At 39.9% G+C, this 21002-nt stretch overlaps 1 protein-coding gene across 7 annotated transcripts in view; it reads left to right on the top strand.

Moving 5' to 3' along the window:
* The window catches only part of PAM (peptidylglycine alpha-amidating monooxygenase), a 189459-nt gene that overhangs the window by 48704 nt on the left and 119753 nt on the right, over window positions 1–21002 (top strand). For all 7 annotated transcript variants that reach the window (XM_073677903.1, XM_073677884.1, XM_073677910.1 and 4 more), the window contains exon 5: window positions 16711–16798. In XM_073677903.1, the coding sequence (XP_073534004.1) occupies window positions 16711–16798 (88 nt within the window). The remainder of the gene's footprint in view (window positions 1–16710; window positions 16799–21002) is intronic.

Here is a 21002-nt window from a genome sequence, read left to right as displayed (position 1 = left end):
CAACTGATCCGCTCTAAAAGCAATTCTGCATTGTGTGGGAGCAAAAGGCACCGGTTACAAAGCTCTGTACTGTACACTAGTCTGCTGCTCTTTTACAATAGTCTTATTGTTTTTGTGGTTTTCATAACCAGAGAAGCGATGTTTTAATCTCCGATAAGAGTCCAGCAGCCTCAGCTTACAGGGTACTGTTACCAGTGATCCATATAATATTATGGGCACAGCCGTGTTTGTTTTTTTATCTTTGTTCATAATTACTATGATTATAGCAATTATAGCTGCAAGCAGAGTTTGTGTTCCTCCTCAGTTCTTTTTATTTGTTTTTTTGGGGTATTCATCTCCTTTTAGAATCTGCCGAGGACAACAAAGTAATAAAAGACAGGAGAGTTATTTTGAAGGTATTGTCTGGTTTAGAACTGCTCTTGCTCTGGGGGATGCGTCTCGTCTTTGTATTACGCGGTCAGTGTATTGTGGATCCCGCGGAAGCTCTGCAGGAGAATCGAACACTTGCTCCCCCAGGCATGGCAGCTGATCGCTGGGAATCCCAGCAGCAGGATAGCCAGTTCTTAGCTTACCATCAGCAGACTATTTTAATGTTATGATATAGTTCAGCGCAGAACTTTATAGATGTGTACACAACTTTTTTTTATTTTTTATTTAAGGGCCACATTGCTAGGTTGAGTCAACCCCATAAGCCGCAATAAAACTTAATAAGCATCACATTAAAAATATTTAGTAGGTGCTAATTCCATTTTTAGAATTCCCACTTATGAGGATAATAGAGGTCCTTTTCTCTTCCGTTTACAGCCAAAAAAGGAATGTAGTTCATGTGAGACGCTGACACATTCGAGTGTTTACCTTCTCCCATAAACTACAATGATTGCGGCCACTTCTTTACTTCATCTACTCCTTATCTAGATGCTGACATGGTCACGGACATGGCCACAGAGTGCACCATGATGTGGGTCATGGGACACTGAAATCGCAGTGACATTACAACTACTGGATGTAATGATTTGGTGTCGACCTGCGACATAGAGACGCAAATGTTTCCTAATGTGTTGGATTTTCTGTCGCTGGTCACACACATCACTCGACTTGTGGTCGACTTCTCTGCAACTTGGCTGTTTAATTTACAGGAAACAACAAGTTGCAGACAATCTGCGCAGGTGTTTTTGTTGCGCAACTTCTTAGTGAATTGACTTTTTTCAGTGAATTGCTGTCTCTTTTTAGCCCCAGCCTAATAGTTTCCCATCCCTCTGGTACTATCTGACACTCCTCTACTCCCTAACATGTAGAATGTGTAGTAGCAGCCACTTGACACTGTCAGGCCTATACAATCACCATGTATCACCACACTGCAATTAATGAATACATCAACTACAATATTGCTGTAAACATTAAAAACATAAGGTACTTAATTATCGTTCTTGATCAAAGAGCGCAAAAGTGATCCAACCATGTCAAGGTGCTCAGCACCCTAATCACCCATTCAGGTGAGGCCTGGTTTGGCACATGGAGAGGTAGGAGATAGTGTTTATGGACCATCCATATTTAGGTCACCTTGACGTGGTTGGATGGCTTTTACGCTGTATGATAAAAAACGCTAACTAAGTACCTTATGGTTTAACGTTTACAGCAATATTGGAGTTCATGTGTTAATTAGCCACAGTGTGCTGGCGCATCCTGTTTGTATATTGGCCACATAGTTTATTTGTGCACCTGTAGATTAATTTAACACTAAAGGTGTGCGGGCCCTATTTTTCTTTTTTACTGTCAGGCATGTCTGTGACCATATAGTTCGGGGCCACCCAGAATAGCATCAGGGACAGTATGTGGCCCTCGGGTCTCATGTTCCTCATCCTTGGGATAGAGACTTTCATCTAGTAGGTTGGGCAGAACATCTGCTAAGGCCACCAATACTGGTGCCTAGGATACATGTAATAGTTGCCAATTCGATTTTTTTTTATCATTTTTCATTTACCAGATTGATTTCATTGAGTACTCCTCTGTTCATGCAGATGTTTTAAAGGAGCAGCCCCCTCACAAAAAGAAGAGATGACCACCAGGTACTCATATCCACTAAACTCTATTAATAAATGCCAAATGTGGATGGATGGGATCACCAGAATGGGAGCAGCTGCTCATTAGTGACTCTGCGCTCTTGTTCAAAGTTACCGAAATAAGACAACCCCTTTTAGGGGAATTTCAAAATCCCAATGAATGGTGTCCAAACATAAATTGCAAACCAAATTCTGCTTGTAAATGGAGGACATCTGCTTTTCCCCAGATTACTGGAACAGTTTCATGTTCTGCAGGATTATTTGAGTGACTCAGTTCTGTGTCTTCTTGAGTAAGATATACATTTTACAGTCTTTCGTCTCTATAGATACAGGTTTTATATTTTCTTCAAATGTACTTGAAACTGTCCAGCAGGATGAGGACTTTTATATTTACCAATTCCAGAGGCAAAAAAAAAAAAGTCTGAATGCTCGGCGGTTACCGCAGCACACGATGACGTACAAAGCTTTCTCTAATTAGGAGCTTAAAGTGATCTGACCATGGTGTCACTCGCAAGAAAAAAAGAAACCCCGGAGGAATCTGATTTTCTAATGTAACTGGTTCTTCATATGCAGGCAGAACATCTTTAGAAAAATCATAGCTTTTAGCAGCTGATGGAAGCTGTGAAAATATCGGTAAACATGTCAGATATAGCAGGGGGCAGCCGGCTCTGCTCATAACAGGGTCTGAGGAGCACATTCCTTAGTTGATGTAGAATGACATGGGGAGACAGGGCAAAAACTTAGAACAAGGATGAATTCTCATCGCCACACAATTAAAGAATAAAGAATAGATCTACATGTGGCCAAACATTTTTGTATCCCTGATCACAGCATCATGGACATGAAGTTACTGGTATTAAAAGGTAACTTCAAATCTCAGAGAGACAGAAAAATTTGGGAATACAAACTTATGACAACCTTTGACACACACAGTGCAGGAATGAATGTGTCATATGGATTTATGTCATTCCACCATTGGTGGTAGGAATGCAGTCATACCCAGGGGTTCAAGGACAGGTTTACTAACAAAGAGGCAACGTGCATGGTGGTTACAACAGTCGTACAAGACACAAGAGCTTAGCTTGAACCATTGTAGATAGTACAGTATATACAACAATGGTGGGCTTGCATCTGCATTCTCTTCACCCAACCTTCTTGTAATCTCTTCCACAGCCCATGCTTTAATTTGGCACAGTCTCAATGTCACTTTCATTGCAGCACAGCAATATCTCATTGCTTGACACAGCCCCTTTTTCGGCTGATTCTCTTCTCCAGCAAATGCAATGCACTGATATAACTTGTTTAGCAATCTTGCGCACTCCTGTGGGTTACTTTCACAGTTAACGTGTACCAGTCTCCTTGGCGTCACTGATGTAACACTCTACATTACAGTCAGGCATCAGCCTTCAGATTCCCTCTCGTGTTGATTTCTCCGTGACCCTTGTGGGCAGCTAAACTTCATCTTACTGGCAGATGCACTCTCTGCTCACTGAAATTAGCCTTGTTATTGTCCTCTCTCTGTGGCACTCCTCACCCTCTCTATAATGAGTGCATGACTTTGGCTGGTCTTTCTTGCCTTTGGACAAACTACAATGAAACCAGTACAGGCTGGAGCTTTATATTTGCTCCTCTCTAGTTCTCTATAGGTTGGAATAGCATACCAGTTATACCAAATGCAACTCACCCCCACTTGCTACCTAGCTTTGACACAGCTATTTCTGTAGAACTGCACAGTTTTTCTTCTTTCTGCCTGTCTCCTTTATCTGCTTGTCTCAGGACTCTGGTAGTAGGAAACTTTTGTGTTTTTGGCCATACTTCCCTGGTGCATTTATTGCCATGTTGCTCTGACTCGATGCCAGTATCATAGTCCATAATTAATCAAGGACTTAGTCCTTGCTCTCAATAAGTGGAATCTCAGATCTTTTACCCGCTACAAGTGGCATCTAGCTGGACATTATGGGACGGGAGCTCCCATAAATGTCATTCACTTGCATCACACATGTGGCTTTCCTTTTGTTTGTCACACACAATGCCAGACAACAGTCTGTTGAAGTACCAATATCACATGGCCACAGTGGTCACATTATACATACTGGTATATGGTAAGTAGACATGACAATGCATACATAATTGTAATAGGCAAATGAATTGTAGAATAAACATTACATAGCAGATTGCATGGTATTGGACATTTCTAATGGTAACTACAGAATGAAAGGTAGCCAATTCGGGATATCTCAGTTCTGGATGATTTAGACGACACCAATAGGATTCAGGTGAAATACATTTTTAATTCTTGTTAGAGGGCGACATCCCTAATTCCAAACTAGTCCATTAGTTCCAGCAATTGCTGAAAAGAGTAGCTTTTGTACAAGGTTTTAAACCCAAGAACCATTCATCAAGAGCTGCTTGGATTGAGGTCCCATGGACAAGAAACTGCACATAACCCTGAGATCACTAGGTGTAACACCAAGAGTTGACAGGAGTGGTGAATAAAACATAATATTGAGCAGGAATGTTGCTCTGGGATATTTAATGGATAGGGCATGGCCAAGGAGGTCTAGTTCAGAGAAATCTGGAAATATAAATTTGTGGCAAGAGTTGAAAAGCTTTCGGCTTCAACAGTTGGTGTTGGAAGAACTTGTTTTGAAAGTCTAATGGAAAAGCTCAATGATTAGAGGTTGAACCATCTACACTGTTTCTCCAATTAGGTGAAATATTAAACACTTTTAGAAGGATTATTGCATAAAAAGCTAGGTACAGTCTATTCTATGCATGGCAAATATACTACGGAACAATTCTAGAAATCTGGATCTTGCCACTAGCAAATGTATAAAACATGCTAAGTGCAAAATGTTTTATTAAAAAATGTTTCAATAAATTTACATTTTTGTCTAGGATCAGGGAAAAAAAATAGGCAATCTTAAAAAGTCCCTGATGTGAGCGGCAAAAATCTCCGCAACCTTTCCTCATTTATGATCACATGCATATGAATCATGTGAGAAACATAAATAGAGAAGAGGCAAAAACTGGCAAAAAGTAGATATAAAAGATTAAGGGCTAGATTGCTAATAATATGCTTTATGGATATGCATAGCAGGTTTAAATTCAAACAAATCCCAGAACAATATATGACTGAATAGTAGGCGCACACAACTGCTAGGGATTTACTAAAGCCCAAAACATAGACCGCGTGCAATGGTGCAAACACTAGATAATACATATACCTTGAGACATAGTATACCAGTGAGAGACCAAGAAGAGGAACAGGGGGTGCACAGGCACCTTGACGCACGTTTCACCAACAGTGTTCTTCGTCAGCAGGTACCTGATTCATATACATGTGATTATCATAAAAGAGCAAAGGTTGGGGAGTTTTTTGCCTCTCACATCAGGGATTTTGGGTCCTTATTATGGATCATTTTTCCATATTTTTTTCCTGATGTGTGTCTATTAGTATCCCCTCCCTGCCACTATGTATTCATTTTTATTTATTTATTAATAAACCTAATTTATTGAATTGTTATATATTTGGTTGCCCCTATTTGATTCTATTCCTTTATTAAATATTTTATTTACCCATAATCAATCTAATGTAGAAATCGCTACAAAACCACATGCAGCCAAGTGGACATATGTGGTACTGTAGATGGGAGGAATCCATCTTTCTGGAAAAGTTGTGATAGATAATACTGTAGATTAATTGAGAATTTGTGTCGGTTCATTATAGTCTGAACATTTCTCTAAATCGTTCTTTCTGTACAGCAATGGGCAATCAACCATACTAAGTTGTTTTGTATTATTGTAGTCTGATGAGCACTTAGCCTAGCCATTAGAATATAATGACCGCAACAAAAAAAGATTTTTCTTAGGCCATTTGTGGTTAATAAAAATCCTCTTTATTGGTAAAATTATGCAATTTAATATAGATATTACTTCAAATCCCGATATGCATAAGGTATGTTCTTGGAAGTAGGGGGACCCCATTTTTTAGGGGTTTCGTTGGAAACTTTAGTGCTGTGCTTAGCGTAGAACACTATATAAATGTGAGCTTGACCCTTGGGCTACATTTACATAGATGTAAAACGGACTATTTTTCTCTTGTGTCATTCGTTTTGCACCTGTTTTTTTTTTTTCATCCAAATTTAAAGGGAATCTGTCAGCAGGTCTTTGCTCTGAAATCTGAAGACACCATGAGGTAAGGGGTAAAACACAGGAGCTTATCATTGCTGGACACAGCAGGGTGGGCCTCCTGTTCGGCAACACCCCTGTGATAAGCACCTCACTGTCTATGGACTTTGTATACAGAGAGCCTGGTGTGGGCGTGGTTAGCTTTCTCAGCTCTGCTGTATTGCTAAATCTAAAAACTCTGATTGCATGAGAATGGCTGCACCCAGTAATCTAAGTGATACATCTTTGGATTCTGCTTCTCTTTGCTTACATCAGGCTGCTCTCAGATGAAATAGGAAAAATCTTCTGACTGATTCCCTTTAAAAGCTGAAGCAGGTAGACTATCTGAACTTTTTTTGTCCTTTGACTTTTAATAATCAGTTAAAAACATACAAAAAAGTACAAAGTGCGTCTTCAGTTTTTTATTCTTTTTTACGGATCCTTATAGATTACAATGGCTAAGTCTGATCTATAAAACAGATGAGACTAGGACGTTCTCGGAGTCTCACAGACTGGACACATGAATCCATTTTTAAAATTGATGTGTGTATGGATTAATGAAAATCATGGGTCCGTGTGATGTCTGTTTAAAAAATGCACAAAGGATGTGTGAGTGTACCCTTAGATGTATTTGAGCTTTCTTTTTTTTTTTAAAACTAAATGATTAATTCCAGGGGTGGAAGGAGCGAAGAAGTGGCTCACAAGTGGAGAATACATATTTCTCTGAAATGTTACAAAGGTTCTTATATTTGTCTGTATCATTTAGGTATGCAGTTTGTAGAAATAGCAGTAACCATTTCACAAATTTGAGAACTAAGGAGGATTTTTGTTAGCATTGTGGCCTAATAAATAAAAAGCAACAACATGTGGCTACATAGTCTATAGCAGCAGATTGAAAAGTGAATATAATGTTTAATTTCCAACACAATTGCAATGTTTTTTTTTTAAAGCGTCATTTCTCCACAAATCCTACTCTATAGTTCTTAAAAAAATGTCAATAAATACGTAAAATGAAAAGGATTTTCTTCACCAGCCTTTAAAATACAGTGAAAAAAATAGTGTGTAGAGGAGGTTATAATACTTAGTCTACACCTATATTTTTTGCATTGAGCCTTTTATATTGGCGTATTTTTCTGGTGCGGGAATATCTACTGCCAACGATCCAGATGAATAGTAATGATCTCCTGATTTGTAGAGCTGAGGATTTAGGAGAGAACATACTTTTTCACATCACTGTGCTGGCAGTTTACTTTATAGTTTGCAGAGAATATTAATGGCTATAGGGTGTCTTGGAGACACTTGGAAGGATTGAGCCTGACATCTGGCTACTCAGCCAAGAAATGTAGCTGTCATCTTCATCCATAGCTTTCACTCACATGACTGGCCAGTAAACAAATGTCTGCCGCTCTCCATGGTGACTGATTGAATGTGTAGCATGACACAATTTAATGTGTGCCGTAGAGAGCTCCGGTGGTGGAATCAATAGCGCTGATCTGGTTTTACAGCATATTTATAATATGATCTATTGTAATGTTTATCATGAATGCATTCTTCTTGGCTTAGGAAACATATCGTTTATTAAGATATATACGCATTTAAAAATGTTTTTGACCTTTGTGGGTGCTTCATACTGGCACTGTCCGGGTTTCTGTTAAATCCTTGCATGACGTGATTACATACAATAAGAAATGTTTGAGATCTAACATGAATTTAAAGTGACATGTCGGACTGCAAACCTATTGACTTCACATGTAGAGATACTAAAGGGGTTATATGGGATTAAAAAATGTCTAACATACAAGGCAAAAACGATGGATCCTATTGGAACAATCCTTTATTGTCATACCTCTCTTGAATTAATCTTGGATATAGACACCACTGCCATCCCATTTCCATTCCCATCCTACTATTGACCCTATTTTAAGATTGACCCATCAACTCTTCTCAACAAACTCTATATTAGCAACCTCTTCTCTCCTAAACCCAAATTTTAAACCATGCGATTGAGGAGGAACATTTCTATGCATGGTGTGATTGGGTCACTGGCGATGTATTTGAGGAGATATGTGTCACCGAGGTTGCTATCTTCCATGATGTGAAACCCAGAAGCTTTTCTCCAGCATGTTATGTGCTGAAGAGGTTAATCAGCCATATTGGGTTGGGTTTTTTGTGAGTAGGTGTGAGATGGGCGGGATGCCTACTCACCATATCTCCACCACAAGGGTGTGGGCTGGAGGAGATAAATCTCCAGCATTGAGTTTTTTTTTCTGTTGTGTGTTTGGAGAAGGACATCTCCAGACTGTGTGGAACTTCAGCTCAGGAGGAGCATAAACTGGCGGATCCTGCATGCTATGGACTGTGCAATCATTTATCTTTTGTTTTGCCATTATGCCAGCAAAGCTCTGTTTATTTTGTTGAACCTGCAGTGCTTTTATCAAGTTTTAAATAAACCTGCAAACATAAACGTTCCTGTGTCTACTTTTGGAAGCAGCCGAGTGAGTCAATCTACCACAATGGTTACATCAAGGAAGATGCCAGAGCTGTCACTTTTAGTAGACTCCCAACGGCTGTCAAGTGCCGCAGTCTGCCCAGGTTGAAATTGCTTACAAACATCACGAATATCACACTTCTTAGAGTCGCTGCCGTTATCAGTGCCATCTCCATGCCCTCTTACTCCTTTTGAATCTCCTTGGTCACATAGAGATCCAGTGCGCCATTTGCTCTCGATGATTTACCAATGACTAATAGACCCTCCTGAGGACTTCTCTCCACTCTACCCATTTAAATGACTTGCGAGAAAAAAGGAAAATCCTAACGTCAGCACATAAATGTCTACAGAGTCCCAAGAATATTGCAAAAAAATCTACCCTACATTCACATCAACTTTTTGTTGGTGAAGGAACTGCCATACTGTTTGGTCCTACATATTTTTTATGAAGGACCTCTACGCCATACTTTTTGGTCCTACATATTTTTGGTGAAGGACCTCTACGCCATACTTTTTGGTCCTACATATTTTTGGTGAAGGAACTCTACGCCATACTTTTTGGTCCTACATATTTTTGGTGAAGGAACTCTACGCCATACTTTTTGGTCCTACATATTTTTGGTGAAGGAACTCTACGCCATACTTTTTGGTCCTACATATTTTTGGGAAGAGTTATGCTGGATCTCCTTCCAGTTTATGGGATGAAATTTGCCTGGTCTGTTCTAGTCTTTTCCTTCTCCATCACAGTGACACACCAATACCAATCTACCATGGATCCTTATCATTTGCTTAGTGCAGCAAAGGCCTGAATATTTGCTTTCTGGAAATCTTTCTTCCCACCAACTATTGCTAACTGTCAAGTTTGGACAAAAATCTGAACGGGGAAGATTCTTTATTTTCCATTGTGTTGGATATCTGAATTTTCTAGCAGTCAGCTGTGACTGGTTTCTCCACTGAATTCTTGTCAGTACAGCAGTATTTTTGAATCTCATTTTTTACATTTTGGTGCGTACCTTTCACAGTTGGCAAAAAAATGTTGTTACAATAATATGATTATTTTTTGTTTTTCTGCCCAGTCTAAACCCTTGGCAGACCTTCAAAATGCTTCCTCCATCAAAATGCAAATTGGAAGCAAGTGACAATCACTAGCAGTCAGATGTGTGTTTTTTTAGAATATGCAAATACTTTAAAGGGATTGTCCACTACTTAGATATTGTTTACATATCCTAGATGATAGATAGATGATTCTCCCACCATAAACTGTTTGCAGCGTCTCTGGTGGCTGGATGTAAGGACTGTGCACATCTGAAACAGCACGGCTTCGTACATTGTGTACTAGTCGTTCTCGGGTACTGCAGCCCAGCTCATATTCACCACAATGGGAGTTGAGCTGAAGCAACTTAGATGGAGCTGTGACATTTCAGCTTTACTGCTAACCGCTGATCTGTCGAGTACAGGGTATCTGATCTCAACTGATCTGATCTAAATGACCTGTCCTGACGATAGGCCTTCAATTTCTAAGTAGTGGACTACTCCTTTAGGTTTCAATGAACCCACGCTCACCTGATGTTCATTATAATGAATGATAAAATTGCAAAGTTGATTTACCAAAAATGACATTTTTAGAAGTTATTTGGACTATGCCATCTTCCTTTACAAAATACACAATAAACAATGGAAGTCTATGAAAGGAAGTTCAAACACCTATAGTGCTAACAGAATGCTCAGCCAAAGGAGCCGACCATTGAAATCATTGGGTGACAAGGTAGGGCCAAAGCTTATATCCTAAGAAGTGGTATTAACATGTTACTTGCCTGCTTCAAATCTAGGATTGTAATTTGAATTTGTGTGAAATTGTGATGCTTGTAAACGTCACTTCCTGTGGACAAGCAGGGAAGTCTAGATGTCCAGGGTCAAATACCAAGAGAGTTCTTCATTAACAGAGGGGTAAGACAAAAGGGTAAACAGGTCACAGTCAGAGGTCAGAATTCGGGAGGGGGGGTAGCGGATTGAGACTAAGGGACTAGGCAAACAGAAGGTCCAAAGTTGGGCAGAAAAAGATCAGAGTATAACAGAGCACTAGAGAACAAGGCACACACAAAACCGAGCTAAAGCTACAACTGGCAATATTCTGAACATTGTTAGCCAGCTAAATAGCCAGGAAGTTACACTGAAAGGTTAACACCGGGAGGAAACCCAGCAGACTCAGCCTGATTGAGCTGCTGGGCAATCCTATAACAATACTGACAGCCCGGCATACCCCGCTATCCGTAGGACAGCTGAGCTGTAACTCGCTCATTGCGCCCCTAGGACATAGTGAGTGGCGGGAATGTGACAGAAATTACATGTTTGCCTTAAAGAGCTTGTCTACTAGTTTTTCATTGATGACCTATCCTTAGGATAAGCCATCAATGTCTGATCGGTCGGCCCGACATACAGCACCCCTGCCGATCAGCTGTTCTCTGTGTCGGCGGCCGGAACTGCTTGATTACGGACCTGCTCCATATCCTGATAGTGGCCGCGGCAGGGTACTGCACATCCGCCTCCTATTGATTTGACGTGTAGTACCCTGCCGCGGCCACTATCAGAAGACGGAGCAGGTCCGCAATCAATCCGTGGCGGACCCCGACACTGAGAACACTGATTGGCATGGGTGCCGGATGTCGGACACCGACCGATCAGACTTTGATGACTTATGTTGGCAGCGGATCATTCAGGATACTCTCAAAGCGTGTTGACAACAGAAGAAACCTTTAATTAGCTATAAACAGGTACAGATATGATAGGCTTTGTGGAATCAGGACTATACATATCTTAAGTGTATCTGCAGCATCAGCAGGCTGCTTCTCCTCTCATGCACAGACACAGGAAAATGAAAACAGTCACATGGTCTTTTCTGTGTGTGCGCCTCTGGGAGTTTTTTTTTTTTTAACTTTATAGACAATACACAAACCTTTCAATAGAACATTTACATACACAGGAATGGAGTTGTTGCACTAAACATATTCCAACAGCTTATCCTAAGGATAGGTCATCAATGAAAACCTAGTGAACAACCTCTCTAAGGCAAACATGTCATTTCTGTCTTTAAGCCCCTTTAGTGGCATAACTTGTCATCGGTCTTGTGATCATAATTGCACACTCTCAGCAAAAATGTAATGAAAACTAAACTGCCATTTTTGTTTTTTATTGCCTTAAATGTTACCAAATTGAATAATAGAGTTATAAAAACAATGGTTCCCCGCCGTCCTGGTTTCTACAGTATTAGTCACCTATTCAACTATAAGTTGCCCTGTCAGTATTGTATCTAGATGTGGACTGTTGGGTACGCTGATAGAACAACTTGATGTGACTTCACAAAACTACTAAACTGGTATGAAGTTTTTTTTTACTGTAAGCAAAAATATAACAGAAGAGGCAAAACCTCTCATCTTTCCGTTGTGTGTGTTTGACATGTTCTTTTTGGATGTAGTGAACAATATTTGGGTGTCACGTCTGTTTTGTTACTAGAGGCAGCTGTTTCCTGGCTAGCATTGTTCCTGCTTAGAGCCCTTTGTCTGTGTATTATATCCATCATTCTGAAGGCTGAGCATTACTACTCTCTATATAAAGGTGACGTTTACTGTAGAATTATTGGTGGTTAAAATGACAGCGTGTAATCCTTAATAACCATCTGTATTTTCTTTTTTTTTTTTTTGTTTTGAATTTTGCAAAATGTTGAAATATAATGCCTGATCTTTATCTGCCATTCCGAAAGATCAGACACATATAAATATATATAGAAATTTATTTTTGGTTTGTTTTTTTCTCCAGTTTACCAGTAAAGCAAAATAAATAGAAAAATCCTCAATCCTCTGAATCACTCCTCAGGATACTGGCTGATAGGAGCATAAATATCTTTGCCAAGATTTCCATTTTATTAGTGAAAATGAAAATAAAGTTATAAACTGAGCTCAGAAGCTTCTATCAACTACACTTTTTTGGAAGATCCGCCATTCTTAATATGGACTATTATCTGGAATTTGTAGCTTGTGACCCACAGACAACATCTCATCACCATGTTGAGATTAGGGGGTCCCACTCTTAGACTGGCTCCCTTTCTTTCACATATGTTAATCCTATTTGGGGAACACGGATAATTCTCTGGCTTTTGTGATTTATTTACAACTAGAGATTTTATTTCTTTAGCTGCTTATTCATAAAATAAATGGTCAGCCACCAAATATTATACCAGGGTGTACTTCTCCCTGGTCAGGGTGTGGGGCCTATTGACAGTGGGATTGAGATTTTACTTAGAGGGGTGGCCAATTGCTAGGAAAACCCCTATTTACTCTGAATTTTTGCCCCTGTTAAAATAAAAACCTCCTATACTCACTGCAGCCCTGACTTCCTGTTGATGTTCGATTCGATCGAAGAAGGGGACAGTGATGCCGATGCTGATTGGGCTCAAATGACGTAACAACCTCACGTGAGCGCCGGGAACGAAAGTGCTGACGCCACTGGACCGGCACTGGAGGTGAGTATAGGTGTTTTTATTTCAATGGGGCCAAACATGAGGAATGAGTAGAGGTTGTCCTAGTAGTGGACAACCACTTTAACACTTGATTGTTACAACCTATCAGGCTCTGTGTTTAGTTTTTATTACTTATTTTTTTAAGAATTTATAGAAATTATAGGATGACACAGTGCTTTGTCTTGTTCTCCCCCCTGGTGATCACATGATTGATAACACAAGAATGTGAGAGACCATCAAACATGTTGCCAATTTCCAGCCATTTAACACCACCAGTCAGCGGGTGTAAACCCAGTTTAGGTGGTAACTATGTACAATCTAGGAAGGTAATGAATAAAGTGATTGTGCATAAAACAATTTAACGCTTCGTATTGTGCAATGTAAAGGCACCCTTTGCCAAAGGAGAAACCCAGGTGAACTTTAACCACCTGGTCATTTTCCATTTTGTTATTGTTTTTTCCTCCCCTTCTTCGAAGAGCCAAAACGTTTTAATTTTTCCATCCACAGTGATATGAGGGTTTGTTTTTTGAATGACATTGTTCATTTTATCATGTGATGAACTGTAAAACAGAAAAAAAATTCCCAGTACAAAAAAAGTGCAATTTCACAATTTTTTGGGGGGTTCTGTATTTACCATGTTCACTATATGCAATATGATTCTCCAGGTCAGTACGAGTACGCAGATATCAAACGCAGTTTTTTTTTTTATTTGAGTGGTGAAAAAAAATTGGAAATTTGTAAAACAAAACAATTTTTGCTTTTGTCGCCATTTTCCGAGACTAATGTTTTTATTTTTCGGGGGCTGGGTGAGGGCTTATCTTTTGCACTTTGAGCTGATGTTTTTACTGATACCTTTTTGGGGTGGATACGATGTTTTGATCGCCTCTTATTGCATTTTATTACAATGTTGCAGCAGCCAAAAAACATAATTCTTACATTTTGATTTTTCTTTACGACGTTTACCAATCTGATTAATTTATTTTACATTTTGATCAGACTTTTATGAACTCAGTAATGGCAAGTATGTGTATTTTTTTTTTTTACGTTTTATTGTTAATTAGGCAAAAATGGGGTGATTTGAACTTTTGTGGGTTTTTTCATATTGTTATAGGGAAAATATATATTCTTGTACCATGTTAGCCAGTAGATAGAAAAATATTTAGATTTGAGAGTCCTCAGTGGTTGATACCTTTTAATGATTAACTGAAAAGATGGTAACAAATTGCAAGCTTTCGAGACTACTCAGGTCTCTTCATCAGGCATAGTATACCACAAAATCTGAAGAGTCACATATTTATACACAATAAGACACACAAAAAATGCAATAGGTAAGACAGGTGATGAAAAGCAGAGTTATTATGGAAGAGATAAACAGTTCTGGCTATAAATATTTTAGCAGTTAATAGATAAGGAGTGTGAAGGTTTTATTGTCCTGTGACTAGGTCCAGTGTTGTGATGGCCTCACAGGTCTGAGAAGCACATTCCTTAGTTGATGTAGAATGACATAAATCCATGCCACACATTCATTCCTGCTTTGAAAGTGTTAAAGGTCACCATCAGTTTTTTATTCTGAGATTCTTCTTTCTCTTTGAGGTTTGAAGTTACCTTTTAATACCAGTAATTTCGGGTCTTTTATGCTTTGATCAGGGGAACAAAAATGCTTGGCTACAGGCAGATCTATTCTTTTTTCTTTTATTGTGTGGCGATGATGATTCATCCTTGTTCTAAGTTTTTGCCCGGTCTCCCAGGTACGTTCAGCTGTATCACATCTAATGTAGTGTACTTAATTATATGTACCAGCTGGGGGTCTTTATGTAGGTGACCTTTAACACTTTCAGAGCAGGAATGAATGTGTCGCATGGATTTATGTCATTCTACATCAACTAAGGAATGTGCTTCTCAGACCTGTGAGGCCATCACAACACTGGACCTAGTCACAGGACAATAAAACCTTCACACTCCTTATCTATTAACTGCTAAAATATTTATAGCCAGAACTGTTTATCTCTTCCATAATAAATAATCACCTGTCTTACCTATTGCATTTTTTGTGTGTCTTGTTGTGTATAAATATGTGACTCTTCAGATTTTGTGGTATACTAGCCTGATGAAGAGACCTGAGTAGTCTCGAAAGCTTGCGATTTGTTACCATTTTTTCAGTTAGCCATTAAAAGGTATCAACCACTGAGGACTCTCAAATCTAAATATTTTTCATATTGTTAAAAACTTTCTTTTTTTTAAACTTTTTACTGTATTTGTTAGTCCTGATCTCTTGTATTATGTATAGTGAAAATGACGATCTCCTATGAACGCCAGCTACTGGCTGGCTTCCACAGGAGGATCCTCATTATAAGCACGGAGGTCTTCAGCAGACCCCCCCGGCTGTCATAACCCATCAATGCCCCGCGATCATGTCACGGGCATGCCGATGGGAGCGAGGAATGACGTGCTATCTGCAGACGCATGATGAATGCTCCTCTCCACCTGTGGCTGTTAAAGGCACATGATGCCTGATGAAATCAGTCATCATCTGCCGGGAAAGATGCAGGCTTGGTGTGTTCTCCCTTGTCTTGACGTACCCTCCTGGCATTTGACCATGGACTGTTTCCTTGCCATGCCTTTGTCTTACCCCTCTGTACTAAGAGCTCTCCTGGTATCTGACCTTGAACCTCCTGACTTGACTACCCTGTCTCATGGCTTGCCCGTGAGTAGTGACTCAGCGTCTCAATAGGTAATTTTCTGATAACCTTCCTTTTAATGATTATGAGATGTCTCATCTTGTCATAGCCAATACAGCACAGCCGACAAGTGTGCTGTAGAAAACAGGAAACTGCCTGCTCAAACGGTGAAAATGTGAAAACCTAAATTAAATCTAAATTACTCAGTTGATTAAATAAAAATCTACAGCCTTAATATCTGTACCTACTAAAGATCGAGTTAACAGGCCCCAAATATGTTCTTGGACAACCCCTTCTTAAATGCTGTAGTTCACCTTGTAAAATAAAAAAAGCTTAAACTCGCCTCCTGCGGCAGTGCCGTAGCAGCGATTGTCGGCACCTGGTCTCCCGTCACTAGCATGAGGCGTAACAGTCAGCAGCCACTGATGGACTGCAGTGCTTACACATTACTTGGGTGAAGCTTCAATATCTGACAGAAGTGTGAGCAACGTAGCCGATCACTGTCCACTGATTGGCTGCAGTGCTCACGTGGCATAGTAGTATCACGAGAGCGCCAGGAGACCTGATACATCATTGCTTGGATGGTGTATATGCTGCAGGTGAATATGCAGGTTTTTTTTATTTTACACGGGGAATACAGTATGTAAGGAGGGGGAAGAAGTAGTCGACAACCCCTTTAAGCGCCATGTAGTCATCAGTAGGTTGTGTGAATTGTGCAGAACATGTTTAAAGGTTAATGAATATAATTGTTGTTTAATTGCCATTTTTATTAAGAAATACATTGTGTTCTTATTATCCTAGTTGACTTCAGACCTCATGCCAATATGGATACCACCCATCACATGCTCCTGTTTGGATGCCGCTCCCCCGCCTCCACTGAAGAATACTGGTATGTGGGTCTCCGTAATCTGTCAGTCTTTAACATACTAGAATAGAGCATACACTATGTAATTCATATTTTATCATAGCAATTTATTTTAACTTTCTGTCCATTTATTTTCAATGAAACCGTTTGCCTTGCTTGTCCTAGTTAGTGGTAAAAGTTATTCATGTGATTGGTAATGATCGTTCTGTCCCCATATGCAGTCCCCTGTTTTATACCGGGCCATGTGCTGCCGATTGCATTACTATTTATGTATTGATGAAAGTCTAATTATAGGCAAACGAGTGTTTTGCTTGTTCGTTGGGTGATAGCTGAAATGTTTACACTGGAAAATAACCAGGAACAATGGCCTCTGTTAAATGGGTCATTAGAAGTATTGGGCATTGAAGAACTTCCAGGACAGCATTGTGATGGGCATTAAGGATGTTGATGGCATTTTTATTAAACAGTTGTATCCAGCCCTGAAGTAAAATGTTAAAGGGAATCTGTCAGCTGGTTTTTGCTACCTCATCTGAAAGCAGCATGATGTTGACAAAGAGAAGCTGAATCCAACGATGTATCACTTAGATTACTGGGTGCAGCAGTTCTGACACAATCAGAGATTTTAGATTTAGAATGAAGCAAAGCTGAGAAAGCTAACTCCGCCCACACCACAGCTAATCCCGCCCACACCAGGCTGTCTGTGCACAAAGCTGGACTGTGGAGTAAGCCAAACCTCCGACACCTCAATTTCCATGACTCCATGACTCCCTCATACATGGCTCATGTTTAAGTGATAAATTTACTGTAGCACAGATTCATCTCAGCTAAAAGTCCAGACCCTTAGATCAGGAATAGGACAGACATTTATAGGACATTTCATAACTTTCCCAAATTCTTATGAAAAAAATATTCCCCACAAACAGCATTGAACTACTGTGCCCAATTTATTATATATTTTAGGAGTTGGAGTTGGTCCATTTAATACCGACTGACTCCACCAAAATGGACACCGACTCCACAGCCCTGGTACAAAGCCCATAGACAGTGAGGTGCTTCATTGCAAAACTAGTCCAGCAATGTTAATCTCTTAGTGATAAATCGTTAGCAAACAACAGCGCGCACTTTGACAAGTGACACATCCCTGAATTCTATGTTTCAGCCACTATCTCCTGCTGTCTTCAGATTACATAGCAAAAACCTGCTGACAGATTCCCTTTAAGTGAATTCATCAACATGAAAATAGTAGCAATAACATTTATGGATGCTAACGAACTTGTCCACATCTTTATTTCTTTACATTTCTGATGATTCCTGCATCCCCCGATGTGCGCTGTTTGATGTCATCCCGGGAATGGAGTTGTAGGAAATCGTTGTTGTGTCCGTTTCCTGCTGATACTAAATACATTACTCTGTTGTGTGATGCGGTACCATGCTCCTCGCTCCTCTCACTGCCTTCTTTGCTCACAGCTCCCATTCGTTCTCCCGTTGTATTACCAGCACATCCTTTATGATCTCCTGTGATCAGGAGGCCCTAGGTAATGTGACCACGAGACGAGAGTCAATCAGAGCTGGAATAAAACGCTGCAGAGAGCACGGGTGAAAGTTTAGATCTTTGGGGGGCAAACTAATCAGTCACAAAAATGACATTAAGAGACATCAGGCTCATTGGCACATTAAAGTTTAATCTCACAACACCCCTTTAATAAGGAATATAATATCTGCTGCTTCAGTTGTTGGGGTCTGAAACTACTGTCATGGTCCATGTTGGCGGTTTAATAGGAAATTTTTTAAAGTCTTTTTAAAGTACCACTCCATCGGGCTTTTTTTAAAATTTCAGCATTAGAGGAGTGCTACTCAACTAAGTTCCCTGAGCCTAGTCTTGTACTTATCACCTGCTGTCTTCAGCTGTTCCCAGCGCCACTCCAGTCCTGCTCCGCCATCTTGTGACCCCAACTTCTGACTGACCACAAGTTAAAGGTAGCAATCACGAGTTCTCATGTAAGTCTATGAGATCCCTGTTCTGGCCTTGTTCTGGCTCTCATAGACTTACATTGAATAGTGACTTCTGGATCACCCAGCAAACTCTAGAGCGATCCGGCAGGTCACAAGCTGCAGAACACGACCGGAGGTGCACTGATAAAAGGTGAAGACTGCGACTGGTGAGTGTAGTACTGGGGGCAGGGAGTCTACATTAGTAGCAGCACTCCAGCGCTGCAATAGAAAATACCCACTGGAGTGGTGCTTTAAGTAATGCTGCTGTGAATTTTGCTTTGTTTTTTATTCTGGTGGATTTCCAATGTCCTTTTATTTCCTGATACAGATGTGGAAGGATCTACATGGCGATTTTTGCCTATGTTTATTACTTTGTAAAAACAGAAAATGTTCAATAAAAATACAATTGAAATTTTTTTTTTAGAAAGCCTTACGTTTCTCTTAAGAACTGCTGATGTAAATGTATGCATCGGTCCGAAATATACATTTCATCGGGTGGACACCCATGAGCACATGACTTGGCGCGTCTCTCCTGGCGGGGGCTTCTTAGACTGCCTGATGGTTTCGACTTCCATTTTTGAGTTATGTCTACTGTTTTATTCCTTGCTATTCATTTTACGGAGCAACGTGCTCATGTTATGCATTATTTAGTGACATTTAGAATGACTATTTTAATATGTATAACCTATATGCAAATGGCTGGTGTTTACACAAGCAACGCTGAACCCACTAAGAGGTTAATCTATTAGTAATACGGCGTCTGTGCCTGCCATTCTGGCATCATCGCGGCTCATAATTGGGTTATGCCTATATAGTTTTATTAACAGTGTGCGGATACCGGTGACGTGCACTCGTGTAGCTCTGCCGCCAGGAACATTGATGCATCCTAATGCTAACTGGCTTCCCCTGGAGAATATCTCTCTTTAACCTTAATAATGCAAATTACTTTTCTGCTCAGATTTTGATGCTTATTCGGAGTAGGTCTCGCCCCTAATTTATGCCTTTGGCACGCTGATTGAAATGTGATGCTTGAAAGACAAAACATCCTGAATTTCTAGCTGAAAAACAAACAAGCGGTATGTCTTCTGGGGAAAGAGTCATTATTACACTTCCATCCTACATGCAAATAATATTGTAAAAATGTTTCAGAAGCGGATTTTCTTTTATATATATATCTAAATGTAAAGTTCATTTTCAGTATTTATACAGGCAATACTGTGCGGAAGTATTTTACTGGTAATAGCAAGTCTTATAGGTGTTGGAGCCGCATTTTGCATCAAAATGATCTGATTTAAAGGGGTTGTCCGGCCTTAGTGCACAAGTCTGCAGTCACTTTATGTAACTGCAGACTTGTGAATCCTCACTGCACACTGTGAGGATTTTCCAGTGCCAGCGGTGGGCGCCTGATGCAAGTATGGAATTTGCATACATTTGGTCATGTGTCAACTAGACGTCCGCAGCCTCACTCATTGTAGGTGATTTAAGTAAGGCCGGATACATCTAGTCGGAATGTGTCCGGAAGTATACAAATCGCATACTTGTGGTAACATGACCGCACCGGAGAATCCTCACTTTGCACAAATCTACTACTGGGCAACATCATGCTCCTATGATTACTCTGCTATTTAAAGATCTATAACCAGTGGGCAACCCTACATAGGGGTATATTTTTAACTAAACATATAAAATTTCTGTGCCATGTTCAAAATATATCTTAATAGTGGCCAAGCTTCATTTTTCTGTTACATATCTGCTCATCCCTTCCTTTCCTTCACACAGTCATGAATACAAAGATTAAAAGATTACTGAAGATATTTTTCTTATTGGGTTCCGTGCTTTTTGAGATAAATCCATTTTTATTAAAGGGGGTGTATTATGATTGCAAGTTCAATTCCATCCACAGAATAGGTGACAACAACTTGCTGATCGCTGAAGGTCTAAATTGCTGTATGTCAGTACATTAGATTTCGCCCACAATTTTTGTGATTGGTTTGGACCCCCCTGCAATTGACAGATTATCACTTACTATATTCTCAATACTACCCCTTTAATAGGGGTTTTTCAACCATACTAAAAATTTTACAGAGACCATGCATGGCAGGAAAAAAAAACATTAATGTCACCACTGTGATTCCAGCGTGGTTGGCTTTGGTAGTCTGTGCCAGACTGAAAATCATTTGACCGCTGCAGCCAATCACAGGCCCCAGTGTTGCTGTGACAGAGAAATGGCGACATC

This window comes from Phyllobates terribilis, unplaced genomic scaffold (assembly GCF_046119375.1).
Source record: "Phyllobates terribilis strain yellow unplaced genomic scaffold, ASM4611937v1 Scaffold_1__5_contigs__length_1240528914, whole genome shotgun sequence".
Taxonomy (NCBI): domain Eukaryota; kingdom Metazoa; phylum Chordata; class Amphibia; order Anura; family Dendrobatidae; genus Phyllobates; species Phyllobates terribilis.
This window is presented reverse-complemented; position numbering and strand designations above follow the sequence as displayed.